General features: G+C 42.5%; 3 protein-coding genes across 3 annotated transcripts; 1 reads left to right on the top strand and 2 right to left on the bottom strand.

The window, feature by feature from the left end:
* The first annotated feature begins 236 nt into the window (after positions 1-236).
* Positions 237-8,352, top strand: LOC122527868. Its single transcript, XM_043652429.1, has 3 exons — positions 237-436; positions 7,138-7,358; positions 7,851-8,352. The coding sequence occupies exons 1-3, from the start codon at positions 407-409 to the stop codon at positions 7,966-7,968; spliced, it is 369 nt and encodes a 122-aa protein (XP_043508364.1). The 5' UTR covers positions 237-406; the 3' UTR covers positions 7,969-8,352.
* Positions 483-8,686, bottom strand: LOC122527869. Its single transcript, XM_043652430.1, has 3 exons — positions 8,505-8,686; positions 8,380-8,445; positions 483-1,161 (listed from the first exon to the last, which is right to left on the bottom strand). The coding sequence occupies exons 1-3, from the start codon at positions 8,601-8,603 to the stop codon at positions 1,069-1,071; spliced, it is 258 nt and encodes an 85-aa protein (XP_043508365.1). The 5' UTR covers positions 8,604-8,686; the 3' UTR covers positions 483-1,068.
* On the bottom strand, positions 1,316-4,798 carry LOC122527867. The gene has a single exon (XM_043652428.1). The coding sequence runs from the start codon at positions 4,214-4,216 to the stop codon at positions 1,508-1,510; it is 2,709 nt and encodes a 902-aa protein (XP_043508363.1). The 5' UTR covers positions 4,217-4,798; the 3' UTR covers positions 1,316-1,507.
* Positions 8,687-17,338: the final 8,652 nt, after the last annotated feature.

Below are 17,338 nucleotides of genomic sequence, written 5' to 3'. Positions count from 1 at the left end.
TTTTGTAAATATTCCTCCATTAATTTAACGTTTTAATTTTTAAACGTTACAAAAAAATATTGCAATCTTATGTCAAATTATTTAATAGTACACATTGTTTAATATATTATTTTTTAAAATATGATTTTTTTGATATAGTAACAACGGAGCGACACCACTGCACTCTGGTGGTGCAATATTCAAATAAAATTCGTCACTTCGATAATTATCGGTATTTTGATTATCGAACGCGATTATTCTGCAGTTAGAAAAAGTTCGTTGCACGAAAAGTCGTTCCGTGCGTGTCGCGATTTTAAATTACGTTTTCGTTAAATAAAATCGAACAAATTTGAGATGTAGTGGTAGGTTGTGTACCAAGTAAACCAGGGGAATGATTTTAGATAGGATTCACGGTACAAGATGATAAATGAAGTTCAAATTCAAGAAAGGAAAGTTGGTGAGTAAGTGATTTGCTCGTATATCTTGTTTCGTAAATACTCCTCCATTATTTTAATTTTCAAACTTTACATAGATATTGTAATATAATGTCAAATTATTTGATAGTAGTACAGATTGTACATTCGATTGATACATTATTCTTTAAAACGTCGGGCCATTTTCATACATAGTAACAACGCAGCGATGCCAGCACACTCTGGTGGCGCAATATTTAACTAGAACTTTGTCACTTCGATAATTATCGCTATTTCGTTTATCGAAAGTGATCATTCCTTGGTCAGAAAAGATTTATTGCACCGTTTCGTACGATCGCGATTTTAAATTACGCTTTCGTTAAATAAAATCGAACAAATTTGGAATATGGTGCAGATTGTGTAACAAGTAAATCAAGGGAGTGATTTTAAACGTGAAATTACAACATAGAATGGCAAACGAAATTCAAATTCAAGATAGAAAAGTTGGTGAGTGATTTACTCATACGTCCATTACCTGCTTCTTATAGCACGTTGCCATTTTAAATTTAGTATTACGAAAATTAGGGTAAAATCCAATCTTACGTCGATGATATACTTATTAGCATCTGTAAAAATAAGCCAGAAAACATAAGGGTACACATCATAATGGCAAAAATTACTCCACCAGCAGGCGAGTCTTCAAATTTTCTAGAATTTCCGTCATTTTGTGTTCCAATTCGCTGCGTCTTTGCATTTCCTCTCGCTTGTCCTGTAACACATACGCGACGCTATAGAATACTTTTATAATTATCGTACGATCATATCAATTTAATTCAAAGACAACATGTAGGAAGGATGTTAAGGAAATAATATATTTCAAATTAAATTAAAAATTAATATTTATTTTTACTTTCTAACTCATATCTAGTTCATCAAATTTTTAAATTACTCGAGAAAAATTATGAAACATACGAATTATATAGTAAAGAATTAATCAATCGTAAAATTTTTAATAACTGCTTTATTAAGGAAGATTTTTAAATGTCACTTGTTAAATTAAGTTAAATATTGAAAATAAATCATACTGCACAATCTGTTTGGGAATCGTAGAAAAATTATAAAATGCGAGAATAATCGACATAACTAATCGGTCCATTCGGATTAACGTGTTCTTGTTCTACCATTCTCATAACGGTAGCGCCGTTCGCGTAATTTTCAACTTTCGCGGCTTTACTTTCCGGTTCATTGGCGATTTTCGTTAAACTTTCGTCATAGTGATACACGTTCTGCTGCGGCATGGTCAAGCTATCTCTTTCTTCGTGTTCAACGTTTTTGTCACCCTCAGATATCCCGGACAATCTCTCGTTTCTCCTCCCATAATTGAGGTCATAAACATCTCCATCAAAATTGAATAAATTATAATTCTCCATAGGGTAAAAAAACATCGTAGATTGGAACTTGCGTTGAGAAACTGGAATATCTTGCATTATACGATTTTTAACATTCAACTGCTGTTTACTTTCCAAAGGTTGTTCGTTTCTTTCAATACTGCGTTTCGAGGATTCAAGATTTTTAGAATCCTGCAACTTTGGAAAATTTTCTATTCCGATGTTTGGTCGTTTCGCGATTCCATAATTATTATACGAAATGTACTTGTAACGTTCCGAAAAATCTGGTACTTCTTTTCTGTTATTATCATCGTGATCAGACTCTATTTCAAAACTTGTTCTATTCGATTTTTCTGTAGTTCTATTCTCCATTGTTTGTCCCTCAGGTACTGTTCCATATCCGGATTCTTCCTTAAAATTTTGATAATAAATATTCTCAGGATAATCGTAAGGCTTCTGAGTTGAATTGTCAAGTGTTGCTTGATTTCTTTCCTTCTCACGACTTTTATCCTCCATTCTATCGGAAGATTCAGATTCCCTACTGTTTCCTCGGCCATTAGAAACATTGATATTGTCATCATTGTTCGAATTTTCTGAAACGACGTTGGTATGAATTGTACCGTCGAAAACGAAATCGAACGGCGGTGGCCACAACTGCATTTCTTTTTGTTCACTCTCGTGAAGTTTCTTCGGCGTTCTCCTTTCTAGAAGGCCCGCCACTGGCTTCAAATTTTCCTTCTTCGGTCGCTTCGATTCTTTAGACGAAACTTTTTTCGAAACTTCCGCTCTTGGCATATTATTCTTCTCTGGTTTTTCACTCGCCGATGATTTCAATTGCGTCCTTCTTGATTCCTCGGGAGCAGTCAGATACCGAACAGGAACGATCAGAGGCATGAATTTACTAAAATCCACCTCATCCGTCGTCTCTCGATTTTCGAAGGGAGATCGACTTTCGTCGTTCGATCCGTTGTTGAAAATTTTCATTGGCGATTCCACGTTACTTTCTTTAGATTTCATCTCGTTGTCCCCTCTGTTACTTGTATCCCCTTCCAAAGTGTATTCTTCGTACTTATTTCTTGCTGGAACGTCGTCCTTATCTCTGCTCCTCTCGTCACTTTTCTCTTCGTCACGTAAATCTACTTCTTCCTCCGACATCTCTTCCTTCGACTCGGGAGGCGCCAATGAACTATAAATATCGCTTAAAGGTTGCTTCAATTTCCCAAAGAAATTCGCAAACCCATCGACAAATAGCTGCCCATTAAACAATGGCTCTCCATAACTATTACGAAGGTCTTCGGGTCTCCGTTGTTCGTCGTCCTCGCTCAAAGGCAGTGGTTCACTGCTGTACTGTATTATACTAGTATAATTTTCATTGGTCTGAGGCCTGTTCCCTTTATAAATGTCATCGTTCTTGTAATCTCTATACCTTACATCTTCGCTCTCCTTGTCACTCGTAATAATCTTCTCGCCACTTTCATAACTCTCTCTCGATTGATCTTCCTCCCCCGACTGTTTCTCCTCGTCACTTTCTTCTCGGTCACCTTTACATCCAGAATCTTGACCTCTATGATTTATTTCCTTCTTTGAACCACCATCGTCATTATTATCATTCTTCTGACCGTTCCTGTACCGTTCTTGCTCCATCAATCTCTTCGCGTGTTCCTCCTGCTTTCGCTCCAGTTTCGCGAGTCTGTCCTCGTACTCTTGCTTCCATCCTGGATCTTGGGTAGAAGGGGCAGGCGTAGTTGGAAGACGACCTACTATCGGCGATTGATCTTTCACGGTCGCGTTCTTACTTTTGTACGCGGTGTCTTGATCGTTGCGCGTTGGAACGACGTACGATTCAGGATAGGACAGATTAATAAATTGCGACGGAATCTCAGGAAGAGGGGGTTGAGGTATAGTCGGTAAGGGAGGCTCTGACATAAACGGTAGAGGGAGTCTCTTGATCAAGAATGGTTGTGGTTGAACAGGGGTTTGCGTTCTTGGATCAAACTGTGGCGGAGAGCTCGTGGAAGATGAACTACCATTTCCTCCGTGGAAAATGTTTTCGTATTGTTGCAACTGAGTTAGCACGTCTGTTCCATTGCCGAGATTGACCACGCCGGTGAATCTGATCGTTTCTCGTTGTCTGGCAGCTGAAGTAGTCGATCCATTGGACTCGATAGTATTGTTGGTGACTCTTGCCTCTGAATTAGGGTTGGGCAACGAGGCTATTTGCACAGGATCTACAGTGTAGCCGAATACCTGCGCCAGGCCTGAGAGAATCAGTCCTAACGCTCGTTTGTCCCGTAAATTGTTTGCGTTGAAAAGTTCCGTCGACTCTTCCGAAACAGAGTTGGACAAAGTGAACTGACTTTTTCGGTTGTTCCTCGACTGAACGAAAGTGCACACCAAGCACAAGTAACATAGGAGGTGAAATGTCCTAAGCTTCATTGTTCTACACTCTCTCTCTCTCTCTGTCTCTCTCTCTCTCTGCACTTTCTATTTGGAAGTTACACTTTACGCACCGAATGGCAACGAGGTACCGAGCATCTCTATCTTCAATCGCGTATTCCTCGGATCGTCATCGATTTGGTTAGTTGTCGCATAACTGTAACTTCACCGACGAACACGACTTTTTTTTCTTAATCTCAAATCAATTTTTTAAATAAATATCAGAGCGATTTTCGACGAAATATTTCGGCGGTGATCGATAGTTGAGTAGCAGTGTAATTTACGAAATGAAATTTGTGTCGAAGAGGAAGTTTTATGAAATGACGCGAATGACGGTTTCGTAGTTGAAGGTATCGCGAGGATCCCGCGAGGACTGCGCGACCGGTGTCGCGCTCGAGCGTCGTTAAACGAAACTTTAGCTGGCGGGGATGGATTTTTGCATAACATCGGAAAGAAATGTCGAGTTTCACTTGAATTGCACAGAGCCGCTCGTTGATTTGTGACAACTGAAGCATGAAGGAACGCTGTGATATTGCACGGAATCGCGTCTAACGACGACAGTTCGTTAAGACGCGAACAATAGATCCGACGCGGTCACGCGTCTGCCTTTAATTGCGCATGTAACATGCACGGAACATGCAATTAGTTAGGCGAGCCAACGAGCCAGATTAGAAATAGTTTAACAGCGAGAAAGAATGCTACTTTTAAAGGTAGTCTTCGAAGGGAAAATTAGTTTGACTTAAATTTCGCTTGTTGAAACGAAAGAAGAGGGGCTAGTCGTGAATATACATAAATGTTCGTTGACGTTAGAAAACATAATTTTGTCTACTTTGTGAAACTTATTATTAAGAAATGTGCGCGACACACAGTGTTTTATGTTTACTTGCAGTTGTTGCATAGTTGCTAGAAAATTTGAAATATTTCTCGTCGTTGGTAGACAATTGAAACTCATTGAATAATCGCATAAACGTATATTACCGAATGAAACAAACTTGAACATATTATTTTTCAAATATTTTTGCAAAAAAGTCCTATCGTGATTAAGTTCATCTAAGGAATATTGTTACAAATGTACTTTGCAACGTCACGAGGAATCAATTTCTTCAGAAACTTTCCGCCTTATCAATTTTACTACAAAATTGTTACGCAACGTAGAAAGTCAGTTAATTGAAGATCGGATCAAATGGTCCGGTATTGGGGGACGAGCGAAAATAAATAAAGCTCAGAGGTTTTTCCGATTATTTGGATGCTCCGCTCGATCAGCTAGGGCCTCAACGAGGGTCGTATTAGCAACAATAGCCAGCCATTACGTCAGTGGACAATGAGCCAGGTTTAGATGTTTGCCAGCTGTACACGTTCTGTCTAAGTATGTCGATTATGTCACCTGTTCTCCACCCAGAGAAAGTCCAGCGGCAAACGGTGCCGCTGGCTCGATTTCCTGGACTGGTGTGACAAAACCTCCTTAAGGGGACAATTACTGGGCGAGGAAAAGAGAGAAAAACCAAACGACACAGATTTTTCCATCGGGGGGGAATAAGGAATCGGGAGGAGGGCCAGGTTTTTACAGAACAGGCAGCGTGTTCCTGTTGACTGACCTCCTCAAATGGCTCACGTCGACTCGCTTCGAGCACGAATCCATTCGATCGACTGTTCCGTCTAAACTAATTGCTTAATTAACCGGCCAGGCTAATTGCACGATGCGCGAAACACCGCGAAATTGCGTGCGCCTTTTGAGAATGTTCCCAGCTTCGTTCGCCTCATTATCCCCGTGATTCTTTCGTGAACAATGCCGGATGGCGAACATTACCCGGTGGTCAGATTGCAGATGGAAATGTTTTACAATCGCTGCGAAATTGCCGTGAAATTGTCAGCACGCACACACATACACACGCAACATATTTACGATGCTTGATTATCGGTTAGCTCGGCCCGCTGCTTTAACTTCAAACTTCAAAATATCTGTGTTGCCTTAGAGCTTGCCTTAGAGATCGTGATTATGGTAGTTAGAGATGAATACACACGGCGGAAGTGGGATCTGTTACAACATAGGAAAAACGTACGGCCGTTTGATACTAATTGATTGAGATTTGATTCATCGATTCGTGTTTTTAATCGTTTAAAACCGTGGACAAGAATTCAATTACGCGACTCGCGTCAACTGAATTCCAGATATATTCCCGATAACAGACAGAAATCTCGTGCCTGTACGTAAGCACTTGCTTGCTTCGAGGAAATACCTGCCATTAAAAACGCTGGATCAGGCTCGACTAAACTGGACGGCCGGCCATAACGACCATAACAATAAAACCAGCTTTCGATTACGTGTTCGCTTTCCCATTAAAGATTCTGTGCTTTCGCTCGGAGATAGTTACGAGACACAATTATTCCACTGATGGAAAGTGTAACAGGGACTAACTTAGGCATCAGGAAATAGTTGTTGGAATCAAGAATTCAATTAGGTATATGTAACGCGATAATTTCCCAAAGAGTATCCAAGGTATAAAAGAACTGTCCATTCTTTGGACCACACAGTCGTATTGTGAGTCAGGTTTAACATGAATCTTCTGGTAAGAATAATCTCAGTGGGAAACTAGTGTTCTGGTGACGAACAAGGATCATGTTGCGAATCAATTGCGAATTAATGATGACCGGTGAATCGGCAAGTTACAAATTATGGGCCCACGATCGTCTCGGGCTGCCAAAATCTCATAAATTCACGTTGCATCTCAGATGCAATCTCGAAACTTGGCAAGTTTGCCTGCTAAACAAACAAACTATCCAAAGTTCTTGGTGCGCATGTATCGCAGAAAGAGTGACGTACTGTTCGATCTGGTGCAACCTGTGACTTTGTAACTTGTAGAAAATTCACTGACGGCATTAGTTAGTTCGATCATGCAAACGAGATCTGATCATCGTTTTAGTTGTTGCTGTTGTTGACCATTTTCGCGTTGGGGGTGGCCACTGTGCCCCCGATCAGCACCCTCGACAAAGTGACGGGCGACAGTGATCTGTCGCAAAAGATAATTGCCGAGAATCAGGCTCAGCCAAACTCTCAGGATGGAACTGAGGATAAAAAAGTGGCGAAAAGAAGTTACGGTTGGCATCCGTGGGGTCACGGAGGATATAGTTACATCTGGCCTTGGTAGGTAAACTGTTGTTGCGAGGTGGATGTTCGAAAGGTTTTGCAGAAGAAACGGAAAGAAATAGCTCTCGCTTCAGAGATTATTGCGGATTTTGTAACAGGAAGTCGGATACATTTGCATTGTGTTAACAAATTTCCTGCGCCACTATGGACTTTGTGTTATAATTTAACTTTTAGTTATAGGCTACGAAGGTATTTGATTGCTTCCTTCTGTTCTATCGTCAGAAAATTATACACACAGATATTAATGTGATCAAAGAGAGTGAAAAGAAATATTTATTAAGAAGATTACTGGCAGATATCTCTAGAGTTGCATTCTCTTCCTTTTGTTCAAACACGTTGTTTATTACTTTGCTGGAACTTTTGAGGTTCCATTAGAATTTTTTCATCTATTCTTCGCAATTTCTCGTCAAATTTCTGTGAAAGAATGTTTGAAGCAATTTCGTTGTGAGAGTGACAGAAGACGTTTCAAAAGACAAAATACAATTTTAGGTATGGATTTGGATGGTATCCAGGCTGGCCTCTGTATTACGGTCATGGATATGGAGGATACGGATACGGACACGGTGGATACGGTTACGGATATCGTGGTTGGTACAAGGGATGGTAAATTGAAAAGAGAGGATAGAGATTCGTCCGAGATGTTTCCATAATTTTATGAATATAATTCACAACATTCCCTTACCATTTAACTTTTTGCACTGAATAAACGTTAGGGTAATTTGAACTTTAATTACACGTATATTGAGTATCACAACTCTAAGATCACGAGATAACATTACCTTGGTTATATATTCGTTGCTTAACATTCATCAAGCAACTAAAATATTACTTACGTGGCGAAGTCGTTCACTCGACTCACGTTTGTTCAATTTTGTCGTCCAATTTTGTTCTCAATGTTATGTATCATATCTACTGTACGAATATCACGGTGTTCATCAGTAAAAAAAGAAAAAAAAAAAGAGAAAAAACGAAATAAACGATTCACATTGAGGAAGGGATGAAATAATTTTGCACATACCCGTAATCGTTTCCTTATGTAGGTTGCCAATATTTCTTCGCAAATAGTCAGATTTTTATCTGTATCCTGCGGAACAAGAAGCACTTGTTACAAAATTATAAAATCATTTTCAAACTTTTGTTAACCTTCAGAATGCTCGTCAGCTCTTTGATCTTTTGTAGTTTAGCTTGTTGCTGCTCGGACAAGTTACTATTGCACGCTCGGTGTGTATTGCTTGCGTACATTTCAAGACGAAACAGGAAACGTGTCACTTTTTTTTCCACTTTCGCGTTAGTAATCCATAACACTTGTCGTACGCTCGCGACACTTCGTATGCAGCTGATATGCGGTATAGCGTTGCTTGGAGACAAGTGCAACAACAAACGTTTTATTGGATTTTTCCATAGGATCTTAGGATCTAATTTTGATTCGTACGGAAATTAATTTTTATTACAATAATTAGTCTTGTTCTTAAATATATCACGTTTTTACATTTTTGATAAATTTTAAACTTCTGGTTTTTATCATTTGTTGTACGAATGGAAACTCTATTACCTGCAACAAATGTCAGAGAACTTTGTCGATAAAACAATTTGTTATATGACCGACTGAAAGTAGAATAGATTTGACACGAAAACGGGATTTCACGTTTCAGAGTCTGAAATACCGACCAGAAAGAAAATCATTAGTTTTTTTAGTGTACTCTGTGCCTAACAATGAAATGGAAAATTATAATTTAGTCAAGCAGTCTCTCTTACTTATCTCACGTCGTTGAAGCAGAGTTCTACAATTTCAATATACTGCAATTTACTGTGGAACCCACTAGGGGGCAGGTTAAAGGATTGAAGACTTAGAGTGAAAATTCCTTTGGCGGGACAATTTTCAAATGATTGCTGATGTTTATTCGATTTATTATCTTCCATTATCTTTTTCTCACAAATTTCCCCAATTATTTATCCGCAAACGGGACACGCTATTGTCATTCCTCGAAAAGGACAGCGCTTTCAGTGATCCTGTCCCGACAAAAAAGTCAAAGGCCAACCGGCTCTCCGGTTTTATGGTTCGAGTTTATTGCTCTTGACCAGATACGGGACCGCTAAGTACAAAGCGATGCTGTCGCATCCCCTTCTTGGTGGACCAGTCCTCTGTCAGCGGAAATTGACCGAGACCGATTTTAGAATAAAAGTCAAAGGCTAACTGGATTCATTTTGCGGTTTACCCTCGACAACAATGGACAGTGGACAGTGGCTATTGTTACGGAGAGGCGGCAGCATCCCCTTCCTGATGGACCAGTTTCCCAACAGGATCAGCGAGCTCGTCAGAGGAGGGCAGGACCTCGCCACGCGAGCAAACAGGTTCCACCGGATGGCACGAGATGTTGACGAACGAAAATAGATCGTGATTCAGATCAGGTGGAAAACTGGTCCATCGTTTGCAGACCCTTTGAAAAAACGGGAGCAAGTCGTTTACGTGCTATTCGACCGCGAACAAAGATCAGAGATCAGTATTCAAAAGAGTGGATCGCAGGTTCGCGGCATATAATGATAGAAACAGGTTGCGTCGATTCAATTACGTTTCAAGGACTTTAATTACGCGTTACATGGGGATTTTAATTACTGATTGAGTAGAGAGTCAATCACTTAGAGATTTAATTACCTACTTGATATTGGCACAGATGGACTAACAAAAAGTATTATTAAAACTGATATTCCAGTGTCTCGAATAAGAATTAAAATAATAATTGATTTTGTGTGAGCGTGATATAACGGCTCAGCGAGCGGAGGTTCTAAATTGACCACCCGTTGGTACATACGTTCCTATTATCGCGGTAGAATCCGTTCTCTCGGATTCTCCAGGCTGTCTGGTTCAATTTCCGCGGGTTGTCCCAAAGAAAATTCTCGTTCGTACTAAACTGGCTGGAGAAAGAAAGAAAGAAAAAGAAAAAGAGAAAAAAAAAATAACAGAAGAAACGAGAAGGGTTCGAGAAGCGAGCGGACAAAGGGGCCGGGAGCACTCGATCAAAAGTGAAAGAAAAACAAAGGCCGGTGACGTGTGTGTCACATGAGACGCCGAAACCAGCCCACATTGGCCACTTCTTTCACCTGTCCATCATTCGCTGCCCTCCAAAGAGGACGTCTCCGCCGCTGAAAGAGAGGACATTTGCGTTTCCGTGCTCGTACCAGTCATTGTACGCTTTTATCGGCCGTTTCGCGTTCAGTTTCAACGCGGGGATTTCGTGTGCTCCTCGTGGGGAATACTTGAAAAGGGTGCCTACAGCCGTAATTGACTGCTTTATTCCGGATTCCGAGCCAGCGGCACTCCCGCCGATACGTAATCGCGTAGGCAACGTCGATACGCGACCTGCGTGATACCGATGATTATATATATATATATTTTTTTTTTTTCGAACGAAATGTATGCGGGGAAAAAAAAAACAAAATGAAATGATATTCGCAAAATTGATCAGCGTCCACCAATCGAAGCAAAGACGACAACCATACTACGCCAGATCGTAGAGGAGAAACAACTTCGCAAGTCAACGAGTTTTCATTCGTTGCGTTTGCCTCGTCTTCCTTCCTTCGCCGAGTTAATTTGTCTTTCGTCCATAAAGACGTGTGCCCATGGGAGGAGGCCATGAAAAGGTTTCACTACGTACGTACACGCTGCATTACCTCCATTCGTATCGGTAACGAGGCCTTCACCTACGAGGCAGCGGGATTTTCGTCGGAGTGCAACCGACACAGTGTACCCGGGCCCGACGTGTAGACGGTACGCGGTATTGCCGAGACACCCCGTACATAGGGAGGGCGTATTTGTTTTACTGCCTGGCTGCCGGCATTGGTTGAGAACGTGCTCCGCATTCTTGAAATCGTGCCACCCTTGTTACGGCATAGACTCTCCACCGCCATCACCTCCCCCTCCGCCACCCAACTCCCCTTCAAACCGTCGAACATTCCGCCATCAAGCTGGCTCTCTTCTTTGCTGGCACTAGCACCACCACCGGCACAGGATCGACACAAGGATCGTCATACTTCTCCCCTTATCCCGGGTAGAAAGCTCGTAGAAATTCTTCACTCCTGTAATGGTCCACGCGACCTACAGCCTCGGTGATCGCCGCGACCAGGTTTTGCCAATTTCCGGGACAAAGTTCCCGAGCGGCTTACGTCCGACGGCCGAGTCGGCTTTCTCGTATCCAGCCTCAGCTGCGGTGGAATTTTTCGTCACTCCGAATCGTCGTGTCGAATCCATTTCGAAGTTAAATCGCACGCGAGTCATTTTTCTTCCACGGGGCGGTAATCGGTTCTTATCTTCAGCGGCAGCCGTGGCGTTCCTCCCCACCCTTTGGTTGAACACGGTGTATCTGATTTCCGGCGGCGTAAACGACGTGACAGAGAGTCGTGCGGTGGCAGGAGAGTGAGCGAGTCGTCGCACGACGGTGGACTGCGAGTCGGTAAAAATATTTATTAGAACGAGAAAGAGAGAAGGAAAGAGGGACACGAAAGAAGAGTCCGGCATTCTGTCGATCCTAATTTACGACCTGGATTTCAGGCGTTTATGCCTTTTCCGATAAGGTCGTTCACGCAGATGCTGCGCCTGCACCGATGGATATTCTTCTCGTTTCCGGTGCATCCAGCGACCCGAGAGGCTCTCCCCTTGATTCTCGCGTGATGGCTGACTATAACGAAGGGTTAGCTCCGTGGCACGACGCTGATCTCTCTCGAAACATAAAACGAAACTTCGAATTCCAGAACTACTCGACGCGCCGTTGATTACTAGCATTTCGATATTCCTTTCTGGGAACAATAACGAGTGTCGTTCCTTTTTCTCGAAATTACGCGAAAGTAGTCGATCGATCGCAACTTTCGCACGTATTACGAAATTATGTCGACGTAACATATCTTGAACTGGATGTGGAGAAAGCTTGCATAACTTGAGTTTGAAAAACCAACGACGTTACATAAATATGTTTCTACATGGAAATTAATCACGTAATCCATTGGTTCCGAACATATCGATAAAATCGATCGCACCTTTTCTAGAGGCCAGAGCCCGTAATAAATTTCATTCCAATTTCCCATCGATCAGTCTGCGGCCGCGCCGTGATATTTGTTTAAGGGACAGACGACCGGAGATTCGATAAAATTGGAAATTTCGGCTTTTTTCCGTCCATCCAGAAGGGTGTTAAATTCCCTGTGAGATTCGATTGGTCGACGGTCCGTGGCGGGAGCAGATTTCCCGTCCGGAAGCGCTAGTAAGATGGGTTTGTTCATGGTTTGGTCGTTGCTTTTCCTTCGTTTTCGTCTCCTCGCCAATCGTTGGTTTACCAACGGGGATCCAAATATTCAATTTAATTACTTGGAAGGAAAGGTGAATGTTTCGTTTCTCAGAGAATTCGCGTTGCAAATCGCCAGAAAGAAGGAACGTTAGACGTTTCAACCACTTGCGCTGGCGGACCGATTGCGGACCATAACGAGTGACCAAACCGACTACAACAATTTGTCGCTTTCTTTTTGAACCCGTCTTGTATGATAGAAATTATTCAGAAGTAAATTTATTATTCCTTTTGCCTGTTTTGTTTTACTCAAATATATAATTTTACTCATCATAACATGTTACGCTATAATTTATAATATATAATATGTAATAACATAACCTATGTTATGCCTGATGTAACTATATTCTAGTTAAATACATTGACATTTAGTGTGTTCACGCGTTAAATTATATTACAGATTAAAGCTGTAATAACTTTTAAATAAAATAAAATTTTCTACAATGTCAGAAAACGACATTACTTACGATAGCAACTGATTGCGGACCATAACGAGTGACCGAACCGTACACAATAATGCGTCGCTTTTTTTTTTTTTAATTCGTCTCGTATGATAGAAATTATTGAGAAGTAACAAATTTATTATTTCTTTTGCCTGTTTTGTTTTACTTAAACATGTTATGCTATAATATATAATATATAATAAGTAATAACATAACCTATGTTATGCTTATTCTAGTTTGCTATATTCTAGTTTTTCTACATTGACATTCAGTGTGTTCATCGTTAAATTATATTACAGATTAAAGCTGTATTACTGTTTAAATAAAATAAAATTTTCTACAGTGTCAGAAAACTTGCTCACTTGTGCTGGCAACTGATTGCGGACCATAACGAGTGACCGTAGTAGCCGTATACAATTCCTTTTGAATTCGTCTCGTATGATATCACTGAAATTAAAATTATTAATATAGTTACAAACTTATTATTTGTTTTACCTAAATATAAACTTCAAACTGAGAAAATACTACAATTTTGGAAGAGAAACGTCTCGACGTGCGCAAGAGGTTAACTGTCGCGCACTGTTACTGAATCCTTTTGGAAATTAATCGAAGGAGAGAGCGCAGGATTCGCTCGTGTGGTGAATCCAGTCCGGTTCGCGCTGGGAGCAACATCGTCTCGACGTGGATGAAAGCGTCGCGGCAGCACTTTGTGTACCGAAGAACTGCGACTTCCAAGGGAGAGAGCTACCATCGATATATAGCTACTCTTCTTACTTTTGGCCACTATCCTCGGAAGTCGACAAGGAGGAAGGGGGAGGGAAAGAGAGGGAGAGAGTGAGAGAGTGAGTGAGAGAGAGGGGTGGGTTTGTCGGGGGGATAGGATGGCCAGAATTTATAGCGTCTTTTGCGATCCCGGCGGGTAGGGATGAGGCCGCCACCCCTCAGACTCAATGTTTTCTGCAGGGAAAGTCGGAAGTCGAGTCGAACCCTGGCCAGGACTAGCCGTGTCCCATACGTCTTGCTAACAGACCGGATAGGTTTCGTCTCGCTCCTCTCGCCAACAAAAAATCCCGTAAAATCGTCCGACGAGCCGGCCGCGTTTCTCTCGACGCCACTCGACGAACCGCGTCCCGCCGAACCTTCTACGCCACGTTTCGTTTCTTAAATCGCGGCCGCGCGAACGCGAACGATTTTCAAACGAGGCCTCGCGTGGACAATACGTGCACGTTATCGGGTAGATTTAGTTGGACGACCGGGTCCCTCCATTTTCCGAATGGACTTCTGACCCAACCATCCCACGGCTCACGGGGATGCTTTTTATTAGACTCCGCCAGGATCACCCCGTACGTGCACACACGCGCACACGCACACGCACCGGTTGCTCGCCGACGACTACCGTACACACACGCGACGGCAGTGGCCATGTTCAGGGTGGAGGGACAGCCCCATTCGCCAAATTAACTGCGTTAGATCGGGACCCTGGAATTCTTTACGCTTTCCTCGACCTACCATCGGCCATTTTACGCTGGATTTTTCAACGGAAATTGCTCCTCTGTTCCTTTCCACGTTCGCCGAACGATCTCGTCTGTCCCCGTTTTCCCTCACTGCACGATTAACTCTTTGGCGAATTTAACCTCTCGCGATAAAAATAAACAAACAACAAAATTGCAATATTAATTGCTCCGGTGTTAAGTATGTTTAAGTGTTAACCCAGGCAAAGCAAATTTATTACTTCTCGACGATGATGTCATACCGACGAGTTTCAAAAGGAAGCTATTGTATACGGTTTTGGTCACTCGTTACGGTCCGCAATCAGTTGCCAGCGCAAAATGGTTAACTTTGGAAATAAGCTTGCCGTTTGTTCGACGTGTGATTATGATCTTTGGACACGACACGATGCATACGTATAGTTATTAAAGCGAAACTATTTGGTTTTCTCCTTTCCCTTGAGTTTTGGAGTTTGGAATTTCAGAACGAAGCGCGTCACGATTTGGGTCACGATAGGTAAATTGTTGCAGCGATAGATTACTGTTTGCTTGTTAGGTAAATGCTGCATAATCAGGGAACGCATGCCTGCAGCTGACGTTTATAAAGTTCATTGCGCGTTGCAACTGTCTACAGTAATCGAATCGAAATTTTAGCAGAATTTGCGTTTTTTCGTCGAACGCGATGTACACGTTGATTCGTGAAAGTCTTGACGCTAGAACTAACTAAATAGAATTTCCATCAGAGACATTAAAGCGAGAAATATATATATATATATAATACGTTTATATATCTTATAAAAAAATCTCTGAAGATACATCTAACAAAAATTACGAATTAGTCGACGCAATTTCCATTTGACGAAATCCGTTTCAAAAAGAGGAAAGCTGCTTTCCCCGATTTTCCGATTTTTACGCACCTCGACTGACAGAAGGAAATTTTTTCGAAATTTTTTTACAGCGTTCAACAATTTCCAACCGATAAATGACGACGAACGATCATCTGGAAGGAAGGAAAACGTTGGGTCGTTTCGTGTTTCCGGTCGCGGAGTAGAAGTTCGTCGGAAACTTTTTCGAGGCTGGTGAAAGTGTATAATGCGAGAAACTTAAGTAACGATTTCACTAGGAAACTTCCGTGCGACGAGACTCTTTAAAGGCGAGCGCCCCAAGACGGTGGCTTAATCGAATCGCTAATGTTTGCAAAATCTTTGTTCGAGGCGTCTTAAAGACGACGGGGACGAAGCTCGGGCCGTTCGATCCAGCTCCGCAAACAGACGATCCTTTAATCCGATTCGAGGAGCCGAGCAACACGCGTGAAATCGTTTCACCGCGTGCAAGAAAATTCAACCTGACCCAAAATTAATTGTCAAATAATTTAGAAAACTAGAAGCGAGACGACTTTTGAAGAGTTTGACTTGCTGATCTATTGACTTCTGTCTTGTACGCGGTCTTGTATCGGTGAAATTTCGCCGGTTAGGGAACCGTTTCACGCAGGAAAGGAAACGCTCTCAATTTCTTCGTCCCTCGTTGGAGATCAATTACAGAAAACGTGGTTAAGACCCGAAAGACGGATGAGATAGTTTGACGATAGCACGAGCGGGTGAAGGATCCTTCCGATTCTACGGGTCTCGTAATCCTAAGTGGCCGAAAATCCCTGTCAATTGACGGCAATCGGTCCTTGGCCCTTTGCTTCCTCCTACCTCTCCTCCACCCTACTGCCACCGCTATCGTCGTATCCTTTCGTCGTTAAATCCTTCGGCCCCGATGGCCGATGGCCTCCGTCTTTCCACGGAATATCCGCGTATTCGATCGCGGATAACTTTCTGAATAGGTGATCACGTAAAACTGATTTAGTAATTTGCCCATTCCGGAGCGGCGCGATCTTAGTTCAAATTGAGTATAGTCCAAGTCTTACTTGGGTGAACCACTACTAATCCAATTCCGGGGATCTCAAGATGTTCTGCTGTGCCCCGGAGTGGGAGGCTGGCGAGGGGTTGGAAACGGGAGTTGGACGAAAGAGAAAGAGACGTCGGGATGTACGCGACGTACAGACAGAGGGTGAAACGAGTGAGAGAAAAGCGAGGAAGCGAGCAAGAGCGAGCTAGAAAGAGAGAGAGAGAGAAAGGGGGAGGAAGAGAGGGAGAGATCCATGGACGGGCAAGGAGTTTCAGGCGAAGATATAATATCGCCTATGCAAATAGCCTTTGGACTTAGAACGGCTGAATATACTTTAGCGCTGGCAATTTCGAGTTAGACCGCATCGTATTTTCCGTGGTCACCGAGAACACGGTGCACCGTACATGGCCGCGCTCGAAAAACACCGGGTCGTACCGGAACGTAACATCTTGCTAGACAAACTCTCCTCGGGAGAGCGGACTCTTGGAATATAGAACCAATTCGTTTCGAGCGAAACGTTCGATTTCCCGCGATTTCCACGACACGCTTCTTTCTTACCCGTTTTCGTTTCGAAATTTCGAGATTTCGAGTCGCCGAATGATACAAATGGTACCGGTGGATGGCACAGACTTTCAAACATCCATGCACGAAATAACGCGGCCAAATAACGTCCACCATGCGACGAGAGTGAGAGAGGTAGGAAGGTAACCGATGAAGCGGAAAGGGGTGCGAAAGGGGAGAACGGGGCGGCTGTAAAACCCCGTGGGGAGAAGCCGTAGCGGGGGGAGGGGGAGGGGGGGGGACCAACATTAGGCAGGCTTTCC

Source organism: Frieseomelitta varia, unplaced genomic scaffold (genome assembly GCF_011392965.1).
Source record: "Frieseomelitta varia isolate USP_RPSP 00005682 unplaced genomic scaffold, Fvar_1.2 scaffold_235, whole genome shotgun sequence".
Classification (NCBI taxonomy): Eukaryota; Metazoa; Arthropoda; class Insecta; order Hymenoptera; family Apidae; genus Frieseomelitta; species Frieseomelitta varia.
The sequence above is the reverse complement of the archived record's forward strand: the minus strand, read 5'-3'. Positions and strand labels throughout refer to the sequence as shown.